General features: G+C 34.2%; 2 protein-coding genes across 3 annotated transcripts; both read right to left on the reverse strand.

Moving 5' to 3' along the window:
• Positions 1-42: 42 nt before the first annotated feature.
• On the reverse strand, positions 43-4,963 carry LOC122602591 (uncharacterized protein At4g19900). Its single transcript, XM_043775189.1, has 5 exons — positions 3,736-4,963; positions 3,498-3,647; positions 2,863-2,997; positions 2,528-2,722; positions 43-807 (listed from the first exon to the last, which is right to left on the reverse strand). Exons 1-5 carry the CDS (start codon positions 4,893-4,895, stop codon positions 621-623), a joined length of 1,827 nt encoding a protein of 608 aa, XP_043631124.1. The 5' UTR covers positions 4,896-4,963; the 3' UTR covers positions 43-620.
• Positions 4,964-7,263: 2,300 nt separating this feature from the next.
• LOC122603750 lies at positions 7,264-13,000 on the reverse strand. Of its 2 annotated transcripts, none has more exons than XM_043776542.1 (4): positions 12,842-13,000; positions 11,137-11,427; positions 10,138-10,254; positions 7,264-10,053 (listed from the first exon to the last, which is right to left on the reverse strand). In XM_043776542.1, the coding sequence occupies exons 2-4, from the start codon at positions 11,413-11,415 to the stop codon at positions 7,534-7,536; spliced, it is 2,916 nt and encodes a 971-aa protein (XP_043632477.1). In that variant the 5' UTR covers positions 11,416-11,427; positions 12,842-13,000; the 3' UTR covers positions 7,264-7,533. The 2 variants fall into 2 exon arrangements, with proteins under 2 accessions (XP_043632477.1, XP_043632478.1); XM_043776543.1 differs by having other exon boundaries at positions 10,138-10,200; positions 12,842-12,999.
• Positions 13,001-17,668: the final 4,668 nt, after the last annotated feature.

Genomic DNA, 17,668 nt, shown 5'->3' on the forward strand with positions numbered 1-17,668 from the left:
GCTACCTATATGTAGGAACCAAGAAACTGTGACGCCAACAAGTTTACAAGCCTTTTGGAATGAAATATCAATCAACAAATTTTTATCTGGTTTGATGAGACATAATGCTTGATTACATAAAGATAGTCTGGAACTCTGGATGCACAATGGGCACATAGCAAAACTACAGCATTTAACAAAGATTTAAATCAAAACTTGTATCCTATCACTATAAAAACTATATCACAATATAATGAAAGAATAGTTGCTTTAGTGAGTAAACATCGACTCATATTCAAAGGGGGAAAAGGAGTACACTAATTTAAGATACTTCTAGTCTACTATATGACTATGCTGCATCTTGGCAATATACGATTTCTAACACCAAAAAAGGCAATCATTCGCTTTGCTATTTACCACAATTTTACAAGCTACAGACATACTGTAAGTAAACAGGTCTCCTTTGGAGATGATCATACCCAAAGTGTGAGATCTTTTATGCACAAAAAGCTGATACACAACAAAATTCCATTTCCTGCAAGTGTTTTCCTTTGAGCTCTGGCGACGGTTCTGTCAAAATAACTTAAACCATGTAAAGTTTACCTGTCGGCCTTCGGGGGAAAATATGGGAACATATAGATTTACAATATATCAGAGCAGCGGATACATTTTTGGTCAATAAGCCTAGCTGCTAGGCTCTCAGGCTCGGGAACTAGGCCAGATGTTAAGCTATTCCAGAAATGAAACACTAATGATTCGTCGAGAATCTTTTGGTATAGCACATCTTGATCAGCTCTTTCAACCTCTGTCGCTGGTGCAGTGAAATATCTAATTGAAGAACACGAGTATTAAGACATGTATAAGATGACAAAGATATAAATTATTTAAGAGACATATAAACTCAGCCGCTTGAAGATACGCAAGGCATACCAAGAAATCATATGTACAGGACGTTTATGGAACTAATTTTGTTTTTTCTATATATATAAGAGATATGACATGCTTTACAAGTTCAATTCTTGGAATTAAGGACCTCAGTGAATCTTATTACAAGATGTCATTGTTGTTGTAGCTTTCGTTTGTCATATCTTATAGCTGGGTTCACCCAAAACAGCAGAATAAGTAGGTTAGGTAAGAGTTCAAAGGGGTGTGTACCCGGGTTCACCCGAAACACCTGCCACGTGATTTCTCTAGATAACTTGCGTTTAATCTAATCTTATTTTAAGTTATTTAGTAGGCTATATGCAGTAACAAGACACTTTGACTTTTGACCCATTACCCTTTTGGCCAATCTTTTCCTCAATACAACCCATTAATAAGTAACTGGTCTAGATTGCCAACATTTATTAACGTGTCGCAAACTTTAATCTTCCAGGCATCTCGATTCTCACCTATCACGTTTTATAATTGACTTTTAACAACTTTGTCCATTAGACAACCTAAGGCCAGGTTTGACATTTTACTATTTTAGTCACCACATATGTGTGTTTTGAGTGGTCTCAGCTAGGATCCTCATGCTTTACTCCTGTCAAAAACTGATCTACAGGCTGAACATGAATTCCTGGATGCTGATAATGATAATTACTTCGAGTTTGGTTTCTTTCATGATCAAGTTTCATATTCTGATAATGATAACTACTTCGAATCTGGTTTCTTTCAGGATCAAGTATGTTCATATTCATATATCGATGTTGTTTCGCTCAAATATAATCTAGAAAACTTCTCATTTTTTGTTAACATATTATAGCAATAGAACCATTAAAATGGAGTAAGCACCAAAACGTAACAGGGACAATGATTTTTGACATATTATAGAGACACAGCGATGGTTATCTTGATCTTTATACCAGGCATGCAATGTACGGGGAACAACTTGACCAGTTATTAGCGGATTTAGAGGGATGGCTGATGCAGATTTCATTTTTAAATAATGTAAATGATGGACATTAAATGCACAATACGCATGATAAGATAAGAATAATAAGGAAGGTTTTTCTATGATGGAGAATATAGAAGCCAAACATGATAACCAAGATGGTTACATGCCGATTATTAATGAACCATATGAAAAGCACTATGACAGTAGATGCAAAATTAATATATTTGATATAGAAGGTTTTCGGCAGTGTCTTTCAGAACAACACCTTGTTATCATGATGCAGTAGAAAGTGAACCAAGAACATGATGCAGTAGATGCAAAACCACTAGGGACTAGGGAATAGTAACAAATGACATTTGGACCTAAATCCTAAGTATGGTGGACATTGCACTTCAAGGCCAAGAACATTGACATTTAGACCAAGTCGGACAGCTGATGGGGGATACAACCTAATTCCTATCTTTCCATTTAGCCCCTTAAACTATCAAAGTTGCTAGTTCCATAATCATCAACATGATTTAAACAAATAGTAAAGGATGATGGATGCTAGTGAACACAATATGTGGCATGCAAGACAAAAACTCAAATTCAGAAGTAGCGACAAAGATATATACATTCAACTTCTAAAAAATATGACAAAAAAAGAATGTGAGTACCAGTTGTTCATACCTTGTGATGTTCTTACGACTTATGGGGAAAAAAGCAAAGAAGGGTTGCAGTTTCAGCTCCATCTGATTCTTGAAACCATTTTCTTCATTAAAAAACTTACTTCCTACTCTAGTTAGAAGATCAGCTCCATTCCACCTTAAGCTTGTATCATCATAGCTTGCATAGAATTCCGTCAAGCACTCCATTATGAAGGGACTGTATACATTTTCAAGTTTTCATCAACACTAAGAAAACAAAGAGCCTAACAAATCCAATACTTTATATGCACAATAGATGCAGAAAGTCAGAAGCGGTCAAAGATAATAATAACTGACAAACAGTTGCTGTTAAACTACCTGTGCTTTCTAAATGCCATCACGGCTCCATTTAACTGACTTGCAGATGATTCATCTTCCACGCCCACCATATTAGACAGCGAATCTAGTGGTCTCAGCACTTTAACATCTGAATCAAGATAGATTCCACCATACCTAGCAACAATAGGGAAAATTACCTAATTAGTAATAAAAGTAAATCAGATATACTGATATACAGGTAAACTTGTTGGACTTGTTGATACTCCTGCTACACCATCAAGTAAGTAGACATATTTTCTTTTTGGTGGCCCAATACTAAATCACTTAATTAAACTTCGATTATTAGGCTCTATAAACTCAAACCCAACCCTTTGGACCCGTTACCCGACCTGCCCCCTAGGCAACCTGAACTAAAAATCATCAATCAGTACTTCAATTAAAATACCACCACCAAGGTGGGTTAGTGGTCAAGAGTCTTATGTCCTGACTAGAGGTCTAAGTTTCAAAAACTCCCTAGGTAAACATCTTGGGGTGGCCAGGGAAACGGTTTGGATACGGTCACGGGGGTTAGCCCGCGTACATCTTAGTAAAAAAGACCCGTCATCCCTTGGTAACCCGAAGAGGGAAAACCTTCTATGTAGTGCTTCAGTTAGAACTATCAAAATTTTGCTTACTTGTAAAGAGCAGCAAGGCGGATAAGCTCGCTATAGTGAGTAGGATAAAACTTTGTTTTTCTCCACTCAAACCACACCGAAGCAAACTCATGGGTCGGTGTATCTTTCAACAATTCATCCAGATTTGGCATGGCAACAGCAATTTTGTAACTACACAACAAATTAGAATTATATATTTCCATTAAAAAAATGAACATAAAACCAGTATACCAAAGAATTTATCAAAGCAAGAAATTACCCATCTTTAACAAAACTATAGAAGTAATTAAGCTCAATCGTCTCAGAAAACACAACAACACAAGCATCTCGATGATGAAAAAACAAACTTTCAAGCCCACGTTGATGTCTGACACTAAACATCCAAGGCGGAGAATTCCAAACCATAAACACTCTCATCACACACTTCCCTTTCCTAAAAAACGCATCCATAAAGTTAGAAAACGACAAACGAGGATACACACCAGGAAAATACCCCCATCTTTTCCCATCAGCATAAATTTGACCCGAAAACTCAGACCTTATAACCTCATTATCGTCCAAAGTCCTTCTTTCCGCTATCTTAACTTCATTCTTAACAACTAAATTACGCGGTGACACACTTAAATCTTTTTTCTCAATACCAAAATGTACCTCCTTAAACTTACTAACTATCCGTTTTTGTATCATTTTATCGCCTTTAGTAAACCCTGTAACACCCGGTCCATCGGGATCCTGCAAAAACGAATGACTCAAAGGATTCAAAAGTTCCAAATTCGATTTAAACATTCGATCTCTTCTCAAAAAATCACTCTTTTTTTCAAACCAATTCCCCCACCCTTCTTTCAAAGGGGAAACCCGGTTTCCTATACTTAACAATAATGCATCTTCAATACTTTTCACTTGAACTAATTTATTTCTAACATTTTCATCCAAAACGACGTCGTCTGAACCAAACCCAATATCCAAAACATTAACATTATTACTTACAAAACTATCATCATCTTCCCACTGATCAATCGACCGTCTATCGAAAGCGCGTCGAATCACGCCAAGCGCGTGATCAAAGTAATATTTTGAAGAAACCCCAGATGGGTCTTGCTCATTTTCATTTGTGATGACGTCATCGTCGTCGTCGTCGACGTCGTTTTGGGGATCTGGGTCATGATGGGTGTCATCAAGTTCGTCGATTTTTTCGTCGGTGGTTCGGTCAAGGGGGTCAATATCTTCTAAAAGTGGGTCGGCGGTGAGGTGGTGGTCTTTGGATTGGTGGTGATGGTGATTGGTGGGTGTTTGGTGATGGTGGTGGGTAAGGCGGATGTAGAGGATGGTGACGGATATAAGGAGGAGGACGGCGGCGATTATGGCGGAGATGTAGGTGGAGTAGCGGAGGCGCCGCCGTGACCGGAGTTTTGGTAACATGTTTTTCTGTTGGGGTTGGTTTAGTGATGGTTAGACCGTTACACTCTGTTTGAGTTTCCGTTAATTAGTGGTTAGTTTTGTACTTTGATTAGATAGATTTTTTATTTTCATTTTTAAACATTCAAAAAGAAAGGAAACTTTATTGATATGGACACTATCGAGATGCTAAGTTTATATAAGAAAATTATGAAAAGGAAAATATTAATCAACCTAATTGGTGTGCCTAAAGATATGCTTAAAACCTTAGAAAGTTGATATGTGGAATGCACTAATTCTCTTTCCTAATATTGCCCCTGATTTTTCCACATGTCATCATCCTTCAATTAGGCACAACTTTAGGCACACCAATTAGGTTAATTTATCATTATCCTTATGAAAAACATTGAGAAAATTACAGGAAAAATTAGAAATCAAAAGACTTGGTCCATTCCATATGATGTTTGTTTGTTAACCACATAAATTTTGTCGTTTTGATTTCTTTAGCCACAAAACTAATTGAGGCTTACTTATTGGAGTAGACGCAGTCATTCCGATACTTTCATATTATCCAGCAATATGCAAGCACCATTAAGTTGACGAGTATGTTTTTTTTTTTGGCTAAGCAGAAGGTGTTGTGGATCTCGATGAAGATCTCGTGATGGGGAGATTGCACCAAGTGGTAATGAAATATCATAGCGAGTTTACAAATGCATAATGGAGAAAAAGATGGTCCTTCTTCAAGTTGTTTTCAAATCGGGCATACAATAGAGCCAATTGTGATATTTTTAGGACCCTATTACTTACACCCCTCTTTTTAACGAATATATAGGGTTATACCACCTCTAGTTTGAGACCACTGTACTAAATTATTAATACTTGTATATCTCACTTGGAGTCACAATCTCCCTCCTCTCTCTTTCTTTCTCTTCTCTCTCTAATAATACATATCTTCAACCACCACCCACCGGAGTCATCTTCAACCACGATCACTCCGTCCGTCACACACATCATATGCATAAGTGACAAAATCCTAAAAATAACACTTATATCAACCTTAATTCTCAAATGAGCAAAATAAAGGTTGAAAATAAGGGTAGGCAAAGGCCCCCTTAAAGTCAACGTTTTGAAACTTAGTACCCGTACTAAGTTAATGGCGGGGGGTTTTATCCGGCATCTTCACCAGCGGTTTACCGAGTCTCGCCCTACTGTAAGTCAATCTATCTCAAACACATACACACACTTACTCTTTGAATTGAGTTAGAAGTGATGGAGTGGTGGTACGACAGAGATGGGAAGATTTGCGGTGGTGATGCGATGGGGAGATCCAGCGAGGTGATTTGACGATAAACTGTTGTTGTTTATAAGTTTTTGTTGACAAGATTCTTGGTTGAATACTTAGCAATATAAGATGTAATAAGTGTCCACAAAATAAAAATTGTAATTGTACATTATGTATTAACAATAGTAAGGGATGCATAGATGTTTGTATAGTCTTGTCTTGATTTGAGCATGTTAATGTAAAACAAGTTATCAGTTTTGTGAGAGGGGCATTTTTCTTGAAAAAATGTAAATGATCAGAAGGATCACTCTACTTTTAAACTCAAGAAGGTGCAAATAAGATACAACTATGTTTATTGCAAAGTTGATCATATTGTATACATATTTTCAAGCTTTCAATAGCATAAATTGTATTGTATGTGTATTTCCGAGCTGAGTTTCAAACTGAGCTCAAGCAATGTTTATAGACACAAGCCAAGCTCGAGCCTTTTTCGAGCAATTGTCATATTACAGGTACAACGAGTCAAACTCGAGCCTACACACAACACGAGCTCATCGAGCCGAGCTCAAGCCTACCAAATATTATTCGACCCAAGCTCGAGCCATGCTGAGCTCGAACTCGGCTCGATAACACCGTTTTTTAACTAGAAATTAAGGTAATTATATGTATTTCTCTCCAAATTAGAAAAACAGTTGCCAGCAATCGCTTTTATGAAACTTATGGCTTTTATGCAAAAAGTTTTCATGTTCATATTCCAATCCAAATCATTCGACTTTTCTGATTTTCAACTTGGAATTTTTTATTATTTAAAAAAAAAAAAAAACGATCAGTTCAGATTTATCAAAAGTAAACTCTATCGGAAAACCAAGTTTGGACTATGGTTGTTCAGTTCAAAACCTAAACACCAAGTACTGGGCGAAATTCAAAACATTGCTAGTCCACAATCACAAGCCAAAAACAGAAACCAACCCAGAAACACAATCAAATTTCAACTAGTTCTGGCTAAGTTTGATGATTGATCTCGGTTAAGAACCAGATAATGAGTGCACCTAAAATCTGTTCCAAGAAAACAAACAGGCTAAAAACTTTCATAAGCTGAACTCCAGGCCATTTAGATTCAAAACAAAAAACTTTTTGAAATGCATTCAGAGCAGCTATAAACTTTAACAAATTCTGTGTTGTCTATTCAGGTTTGTGGAACAATAATTTTAAGGTTTGAAAATACAGGCCTTCATAATAATTCATCACAACTATCGACAACAATGCTAGCAAGTTAAGTGTTCTACTTCCAGTAAACACCACAGATTTACAAAACTGTGTTCACCGCTGCAGCTCAAAAGAATATACACCATTGGATTTTTCAAGTATCATCCACAAAGATCACCACTCAATCCAACCACACATATTGTCCCGATCTTCTAATGAAGCTACTGGGGCAATTTTCACAAACACATCCGCAACTTCAAACTTATATGCATTTCCATCTCGAGGACCTTCTTTATTAACCCCTCTTTGGCATTCAGCAGATAGTTGTGCAGATTTGATAGATGCATCAACCTTATCTGAGCTTTCAATTACTCCTTCTTTTGCATCACAGTCATCTTTAGAAAGAGTGGTTTCAAGAGGAATTGACAGCATACTAATTTCCTCCACGGATTCAGTAAATGCATCAACCTTCTCTGTGCTTTCAAGTACTGTTTCTGTTGCATCACAGTCATCTTTAGAAAGAGTAGTTTCAAGAGGAATTGACAGCATACTAATTTCCTCCACGGATTCAGTAAATGCATCAACCTTCTCTGTGCTTTCAAGTACCGCTTCTGTTGCATCACAGTCATCTTTAAAAAGAGTAGTTACAAGCGGAATTGAAAGCATACTGCTTTCCTCCGCGGATTCAGTAAATGCATCAACCTTCTCTGTGCCTTCAAGTACAGCTTCTGTTAAACTGCTGTCCTCCTTAGAAGGTGCGACAACATGCGTATCTGGCATCATGTTAATATTAACGGATGTGTCGACCTTCTGTAAGCTCTCAAGGGCTGCTGCTTTTATTGAATCACAGTCATTGTTAGAAAGTGTATCTTCAAGGACTCCTTTTGTTGAAATGCTCTCAGAATTCAGTGGTTTCAGTATATCAGCATCATTAGTAGTACTAATATCATTAGTGGACTTCTTCTCAACAAAAGCAGACCTGACCAGTTTCCTACGCTTACAACGCACGCCAACTAAATTATTATTCTCCATTGGTCCCACATCTGAGGCAGCACCTACCAAGCATTCAGACTTTTCTTTGGATGCATCATCAATGCACTTGTTTGTTTTCTTACGACGCTTGAAATCCAAAATTCTGGTCTCCCGCAGTTCTGATCTACCTTCAGTTTCTTCATGTGCCTGATCAGCATCAAGTTCCATTACCACCTCTTGAAACTCATAACCTGCAATCTTACAAAGCTTTCTTTTATCATTGTCATCTTTTTTAAGAGCTGATTTGCTTTTTCCATCCTTCCTTGTTGGACTACTCACAACTTTTTCCAACATCTCCATAACTTGGTCAACTGATGCATCCAGATCATGTTTTTTATTTGTTTTATGTTCTTCCTTACCATGTTTAAGAGACGAATTTAATCGAGCAAAAACACTAACCCTTTTGTCAGTACCAAAAAGGTACTTACTTTTACATGGTTGATGTGACATTTTAACATTATCAATTGTGCTCTCTTCAAGCTTACACGGACCAGCATTAGACGAGGAAAGCCTTTTGGAAACAAAGTCAGGAAACAGGGGACTGTGTGAACCGTCTCGAGGAGCAGTTTCATATACCCGGTTACCTTCAGCTGTCATCTGTCTTTTATCCAATGATGCATAACTCAAATCATCAAAATACTGCATGGGCTCTTCGTTGTGTGGATGACGCGGAGGTGATTTACCCAATGGCAAGAAAGTGGGAGCATCAGTGGAGCTTGGATAAAATGGGCCATTATCAAGGGGAATAAAATTTGATTCATCAGCCAAGTAAAAAGAATTAAGCTGAACCTCGGGAATTCCGGTCCTTGTTTCACAAGATGTCAAATAAGTGTTTTGGTTATTATGAGAAAAGGGAATAGCATTGTCGACATTACTTCCTACTGCTTCATGACCAAGAAAGTATCTATCAGCAATTGTTTGACTTCCAATAACACAAGGGCTACCTAGATGAGATGCTGAAAGACTTCGCCTATAACTTTCTCTAACATTATATTCATCTTGTAACCTATTATAATACAAGATGTCTCTGTCTTTAGCATCCACCAAAATCTTTGCATCATTGTGTGCTACATCAATTTCACCATAATGCTTTTCACGTGGCCTAGTGAAAGTTGGGATGTAACGATCTTCAACATCATGTTCGCTTTTTATATTATCCATCATAGAAAAGCTATCTTTGTTAGTTAATCCTCTTAGTTCCTCAAATTTATACCGTTTGTCATGCCCATCCATTACATCACCCATAAAATCCAAATTTACATCAGTGACCCTTCTTAGACCTCCTAAAGAATGATCAAGGCATTTCCCTAATGTATCCTGCCTGGTACCACAATCACCAGAGTCAACATTCTGTGCTACATAATTTGTCAGAAATCTGTCCCTGTCAACCTTTTGGCTACCTTCGACCATTTTTTTGGTTACATACACATCAATGACATCATCATCATCATCATCATCATCATCTACTTCAACTTCATTGTCACTAAATTCAGAGATCCTAAGATCACGACTATCTACTTTGTCTACGAAGCTTAACCTGTCTCTAATGTTCTTCTTAAGATTACCAAATCTAGAAACTCTCTCTGTTGGCTTATCTCTATGTTTCTCAGGATGATTTTTTGATGTTTTCTTGTAATGAAACAGCTTCATGAGTTTACTTACCTAGAAAATTCAAAACAAGGATAAACAACGAATATAGATTTTCTAAAATACATTAGAACAAAATAATATCAATCAAGCATAAACCTGATCCTTGTTCAAGCCAAATCTGAACTTCTTTTCAGAGAAGTAGTTATCCTTGATTGCATCCTGGAATTCATATTCCGAAATTGGACTACAATCATAGACAGTGGTAAACCGAACCTGATAGGTAAATAAAATTTAAAATAAAATAATAAAATAAGAGATCTATACTAATGACAAAAGTTTAAGTTTTACATGTTACATCACTTTCTAATTGTTCGGTTCTATACTAACAAGAATCAGATGATAAACTATAATTTAGCAAGCTTGTTTGGATACGTTTCTGCTGTTTAACTTATAATAATCAGCTATTTTAGTGCTTGACAAAGCTGAGTATTTACTTGATCAATATGTAAAATGCCAACTAGAAGATTATTGTGAAAACAAGGATACGTTTATTTGTTTACCCTTGGATAATCACTTTTGATACAGATAGAATACAATGAAACAAATTCCCAAGAACTGATAACTAGATCCCCTAAATAAACAGATACACAGAAATATAATATACTTATCCAAGCACATAAAAAACATTTATCATGACTGACATTCAGATAACTAATAGCCTATAATGCTTGAATGTTCTATTGGTAATAACAATTAACCCAAAAAAAGTATAATGCTTGTATAAACTAACATCAAAACTGATTATTTGGCCGATTAAATAATCAATATGCAGAAGTATAATCTGTTTATCCGATAAGACCTTACTAACATGACTTCAAGCGCAATAACCAGATGAACAGTTCCAAAATGCATATTCATATCGTTATCTACCCAAATAACTATAATTCAACATACAGAAGGAGAAAAAAGATCCAAAAAATTTCCTCAATGTTGAGATTGAGATGATTGCTATATTCTTCTTACAATTTCTCAATAATGCATACGATATCCATTGATAAAATACCAACCAGCAACTAGCGCTCCTTAAGAGATACCAATATAGAATCAAACATATAAACTGCCCTTTTAGGAAATATAAACTCCAGATGCTCATACCTGTGCAGGAAAGTACTTTCCAGATGATCTAAAGGCTCTGGGCTCAATGTTGATTTCACCATCCGAGGTAGCACGATATACACCATACAGAAGTCTCCTCTCATATTCAAAAAGAAAGAGTATCATCCCTCTCTTCACATGCAACACAAAATCGCAATCACCTGATGGTAGTCCGAACAGCCTACGTCTTAAGCACTCTTTCTTCGTTCTTGTATTACACATAAATATTGCACCACTTGTAGGAAACTCCCCCTGAAGATATCTACCCTTACGCCTCATCTATTATGTGAACTGCCAACACATACAAAAAAGAAAGACCCGCGATATATCAAGCTAGTACAGTGGCAGTCCAAAAGTGTAGAAAAAGGGTCCAAGAAAACCAGGTTCCTAAAATCTAGATAAGGAAGCACTGCCAGATATATGCATATGAAAATTTACGTATAACTATAAAATCATTATTGATGCAACAAAGCTATTCATATTAACATTTGCAGATGGGAGTATGAACCATTTTTAAATTTTTGAGTCTGTGTTGAGTTCTTTAAGCATATGTTAGATCCAAGGTCTCGTTATACATACACTCACTTACTATTTTCTAACCACGCTATACACATGAAACAAAACCATTTACACAAATCAAGTCAATAAGACTTTGTTGAACATTGGCAGATGCAGTTGCTAAACCAGTTTTTAATCATTTGACCTTTTCTAGCATATGTTGCAATCCAAACTCTCATTATGTTCATAGACATTTACTAATTTCTAAAAGATAGTAGTAAATAAGTAATAGTTGTTAAAACACAACACAAGCTAGAAGAACAATCTAATCCTAAATTATAACAAATATACAACCAAATCACACGACGTTTTTGTATGTTTCACACTACTGACAACTATTTTAGCCAAATAAAGTACTGCAGCATTGAACATATATATAAGGGATTAGTACTTCAACATGTAAAGGACGTTACAAGAATTATCATAGTGTGTATGAAACTTCAATCTCGTCCATTGTATGTAATGAACTTTCAATTCTTGTGCACAGTATGTATCCGTGTATATGTGGCAACCATATAAGACGCCACTTGTACGTTTTTTAATTGGTCGAATACATACACAATGCACAGAATTTGAAAGTTCATTAGACACAATGCACGTGATAAAAATTCAATACGCACCATGACAATTCGTATACAGTTGTTGTTGTTCACATTTTACCGTACTAATCGAGTAATACCTATATATAAATATACATACAGAGTAGATACTATACTACTCCGAGTCTCAGATAACCTAACAAAAGCCGCGTCAACGATTTCCATTTTCATCATCAAAAATACCAACACTTCTTCGAAACAAGTTATTTAAAAAACTAAAATTGATGCATTTCAACATAAAGCCACAATAATCAATTTTCTAAAGTTAAACAAATGTATAAAAGTTTTTAATAATCAGAAAATGAGTTATTTAAACTAAACAATACATACACAATTTTAAATAAATAATTCTAACCAGTTTAATCATATAACATAAATGAATCAAATAAAATAATACAAACAAAAAATATGCTAATGGAGATTAAACAATAATGTACAATTATTTTAACATAATAATAATAAATAATAAAAATCCGAATAAAAAATGCGAAAGCGATTTGAATGAAGTTTATAATTAGTAAATAAGTAAGAGAGATTAGGGTTTTCACCTTTTTAAATGAAATATCAGGGGAGAAATTGTGTGTGCTTTTATGAGGAGATTTATATAGATATATAGATATAGATATATGGGAAACCACCGAATCGGCAATGTATTTATACGTGCGGAGATAGTGGCCGCTACACGATTGGGTGGCGCATGGGGTATGTATGTCAATTTTGAATTTTGATTTTGATTTTATTTCGATTAAAATGATATTTTATTTTAAAATTAAATTATTATTATTATAAGTTTATTTTATTATATGCGGCGTCCTGGGTGGAAATCATGGATGGATGGATGGCGAATACAAAATGTTTTTCTTTTTTGCATAATGACAAATTTATACAGCGTGGAACTATCAATTACGCATAGCTATCGATTTTTATATTTGTTTCTTTTTAAACGTTATTTTTTCTTTTTTAATTAACTAATAAAATTTCATGAGAATGTTTGGTTCATGAAATTTTTTGAGATTTTTAGGAATTGAAATCTAATTTATTTTCTTTCCAATATTTGGTTCGAAAATAAATGGAATTGTAATCTCAAAATTCAATCAAATTCCTTATAAAATAGAATTTACAATTCCTCCACTAAAAATATGGAATGTTAACATTCCTAAGAAATGTAGATGAGAGAGAAACACGTATGAAGATAATGGTTAACCAAATATGAAGAAATGTAGATAAGATTATACATGATCTGAACATTAGATTAAAAAAAAAAGAGAGTGCGAGCATGTATCATTGCATCATACTAGATTACTAATCTAGTCTAAAAGAGTGTTCCTTTTTGGTGCAAGCATGCATTATAGATGATACTAGTCTGGTCCAAAAGAGTGTTCCTTCTTGTTTATTCTGTTAACCCGAAATGAAATTTTATCACCCACAACCCAAACTGATTAAATTTATATGTGTATGATAACCGAATAACTAACCCGAACTCAAATAACCCCACTCATTTAACCCAAACCTATTTGGGTTAGGCCGAGTTATTTGTGTTTGATTTTTTTCAACACCCCTACACATTGGTACACTCATACATACTTATCCATCCCCAAAAAATTTTATAAGATGAGAGAAAGATATGAAGAATTGTAGATGAGAGAGAAGTAGGTATGAAGATAATGGTTAACCATATACAAATTTTATAAGTTTGTGGTTAATATGTATCAATAAAAAATATATATAATGGGCAACCATGTACAAACGGAAAAAGTATGTTAGATATCCCGTGATTAATCCTTTTTTTGTATTTAAAATTTATGATGATATATTTCAAAACTCATATCTTGGAATGGTATGTAGCTAAAGTATTATAATGTACAGGTATTTGGGCATAGGGATGTGCACGGGTTGAGAACCGGTCCGAACCGGCTTGACTCGGGAACCGAAAAAGCATGAAAAATGGAATCGAGACCCGACCCGTTTACCCCATGGGCGGGTTGGTTTGGGTCCGAGTCCGGGTTTTGCCGGTTCGGGTTCAGTTTTGAAGGGTTGACTCGAAAGTGTACCTGTTGGGCGTAAAAAGTTGGTGGGTTTGGATAGGAAATGAACCGATAAAGAAGATAGACCGAAGAAGAAGATGTATAGCGATATTTGTTAAAGAGTTAGATGGGAAGTTTTTGAGAAATGCAGGCGATGTAGTATTTTCTTAGGAAGGAAATGAGTTTACTTTTATATCACAACTATCATAACCATTGTTATCCATATTGATTTATTATTTTTATATTATTTTAATAAATATGTAATCAAAAGTATATGGAAAATGACAGGACTTCATCCATATACATACGCATGGATACTATATCATCCACGTTACCTATTTACTCATCCGTTTGATCAATTCTTATCCAAGAGTCTTTATTATCTCAACAAGTCGTAACATTTTTGTATAAAAAAAAGACACATCCACAAAACATATGTGTAAAATCTTTGAAACTACTTAATTAGTATATAAAGAAAAAGACACATCCAAATATAAGTATTGCTAAAAAGAAAAAAAAAAAAAAAAAAAGAAGTTAACCATTCATGATTTTTCAAAAAAAAAAAACCTTTAATATTTTCTATATTTCAAGTTTTTTCTTTGAAACTACTTAATCAATATATAAAACCCAGGAAAAAAAACACTATACATGTACATATATACAAAAAAACACACACACATATATATATATGCTTGTAGTCTATGTAATATATATATATATATATATATATATTTTAAAATAAATAAATTGTAAAAGCAAGAAATAAAATAATTTACCCAGGTATATTTTTTTCCTTGAGGAAAAGAAAGAAAGAAGATAAGGTGAAAATTGAGAGAGGGTGAAGGAAATGGGAAAGAAAACCCTTAATGGTGATAATATATAGAGATATAGATATATACAGATGATATGATATTTATGTATATGGGTGCGTAGGTTAAGGACAATCTCTCTATAGAGAGAGAACTTGTAGCATGGAGAAGCTGGTATATTTGCAGTGTGAAGTGTACTATGAATTCAAATGTTTTTATGATAGAAAGGACGTGGCACCCCACGCTCATTAATTATATTGTAATACACAATGTATACATATATTACTTTGATAGATTTGATTTGATGGAGTGATAAACATGACTCTAGTTTTTCGTTTTTGACAACTACTACCTGTAAAAAGTCATATCTATGAGATTTTGTACATCGTATATATGTAAGATATGTTGTAATGTATGTAAGATTTTATGATTTGATTGATGTAATTATGGATTTGAAGAGTATATATATTAATTATATTATATATACTAGCATATTACCCGCGCAATGTGGCGATGTTTGTGACGACGACGGCATTGGTATGATGGTAGGGGATGATTATTGACGATGGAGACGGCGTCGAGTGGTATAGATAATTGATGTAAAAGTAATCATTGTAAAAGGTTAATGAAGATTTTTTAAAAGAATAATATTATATTACTAGGAAGTTGAACACCCGCGATGCGAGCTGCAATGACCGTGGATGCGTTATGCCGCAGGTAAATGGAAATATATTTATTTAAAGGCAACGTTATAACCACGTCCAAAGATGTCACTCCATTCAAACCCAAAAAAAAAACAATCTTTGCCAAATAAAGAATTCAAAAAAAAAAATTAAAAAAAGTACTAAACAAAAAACCGAAAAACATATATATGAAACAAACTTTAACAAATAAAGAATTAAAAAAAAGTATCAAAGGTTTTTAAAAAAAACAATATATTATAAGGGAAAAAAAGGGGTTAAAAAACATAACTATCAAAAAAAAAAATGTAAATAATAAAAAAACAAACTGTTCACAAAACTTTAACAAAAAAAGGTTTTGAATATAAAAATCAAAAATGTTAAATTAAAAAATATAAAAACAAAAAATTAGTAAAAAAAATAATATTTCAATTGAATACAACTAAAAAATGATAAAAATATTATAAAGGAACAAAATTTTTTAAGTTTATAAAAGGTATAAAAAAATAAATTATATAAAACAAATTATTGTATAAGTTTAAGGGGTAGAAAGAATAATAAATAAAAATAGAGGGGCTGAAAAGAAAAAAAAAAGAAAGAGTAGGTAGCAAAGTGGAAAAATCTTTAAAACAAATAAAAGAAAAAAAGGATGGGGGAGCAAGGTTATGAACCTAAATCCTCACACATCAAAGCCCTAAGCTTCAACCGTTAAACCAAACCAATATTTAGTTTTATTAATGATAAACTTTATATTTATCTTAAAAACTCAAATAAAGACAAAAATTCATTATCCATTAGCTTGACCATTAATGATATTACAATATAAGCAAGATACCAGCTACTTTGACCATCTTTGAAAATCATATACGTATATTATTCAAAATTTGACCTAAAACTCATACCCACCCCCACATTCATATACATACACCATAAAACTTGTATATCAAGTTAACCAATAAAATCCAATCTTTTGCCTTTCATCCAATTCAAACAACAAACACCTAACATCGGTCTTCTTCTTCACGTTATATATATATATAGGGGGACAATCAAATAAGAATGAAATTAAAATAAGAACGGTGAGAACACTTAAAAGCTACATTTTGATGCATTAAAGGTCCATAAAACTGACATAGTGCATAACTAATTATCATTATTTAAGTGTTTAACAACACATTAATCCGTCAAAATTGAAAAAATCACGTTTTTTGTTGGATGCATCATTTTGATGAATATGCATCCAAGATGGATGCACAAAACAAAAAAAGTGATTTTTTCGATTTTGACGGATCAATGTGTTGTTAAACACTTAAATAATGATAATTAGTTAAGCACTATGTTAGTTTTATGGACTTTTAATGCATCAAAATGATGTTTTTAAGTGTTCTCACCGGAGTGTTACCCTATATATATATAGATACGTGACCTTTCTTCCCCACTTACTTCTCACTTCCAACATCACTCCATTATTAGAGATACAGATTATATACAAACACATACATATATATAGACACATATATATGAAGTTAACCCATTTATTTTGTTATTGTCAGGTTCATCGGGTCAACCCGAGAAATTCCGGGCTATGACCCGGCCCGAACCGAACCCGAAGAACCATGAAAATGCAGAACCGAGAACCGGCCGACTGGGGTGACGAGCGGGTCGGGTGGGTACGGGCGGGTTTCAAGTTCCTGGGTTAAAATCTTATCCCTATTTGGGCAAGTGACCATTTTGTGTAAATTGGATGTTTTTGTAGTTGTTTCAAAATCTTTTTAAATGGTTAATTTGGGTTTAACCCAAAGTGAAATATTCATTTGAAAACTAAATTTTCTGTGAAAACTAGAAAACTGTAAAAACATTGT

The sequence above is a fragment of the Erigeron canadensis genome, chromosome 6, assembly GCF_010389155.1.
Source record: "Erigeron canadensis isolate Cc75 chromosome 6, C_canadensis_v1, whole genome shotgun sequence".
Lineage (NCBI taxonomy): Eukaryota > Viridiplantae > Streptophyta > Magnoliopsida > Asterales > Asteraceae > Erigeron > Erigeron canadensis.

Coding starts and splice junctions, on each gene's coding strand:
- LOC122602591 (XM_043775189.1), bottom strand. CDS start 4,895: ATGTTACCAAAACTCCGGTCACGGCGGCGCCTCCGCTACTCCACCTAC. Junction 2,723..2,862: donor ATGGCATTTAGAAAGCACAG/GTAGTTTAACAG, acceptor AAATGTATACAG/TCCCTTCATAATGGAGTGCT. Junction 808..2,527: donor AGTCGTAAGAACATCACAAG/GTATGAACAACT, acceptor TTCTTCAATTAG/ATATTTCACTGCACCAGCGA.
- LOC122603750 (XM_043776542.1), bottom strand. CDS start 11,415: ATGAGGCGTAAGGGTAGATATCTTCAGGGGGAGTTTCCTACAAGTGGT. Junction 10,255..11,136: donor GAAAGTACTTTCCTGCACAG/GTATGAGCATCT, acceptor TTTACCTATCAG/GTTCGGTTTACCACTGTCTA. Junction 10,054..10,137: donor TTGGCTTGAACAAGGATCAG/GTTTATGCTTGA, acceptor TGAATTTTCTAG/GTAAGTAAACTCATGAAGCT.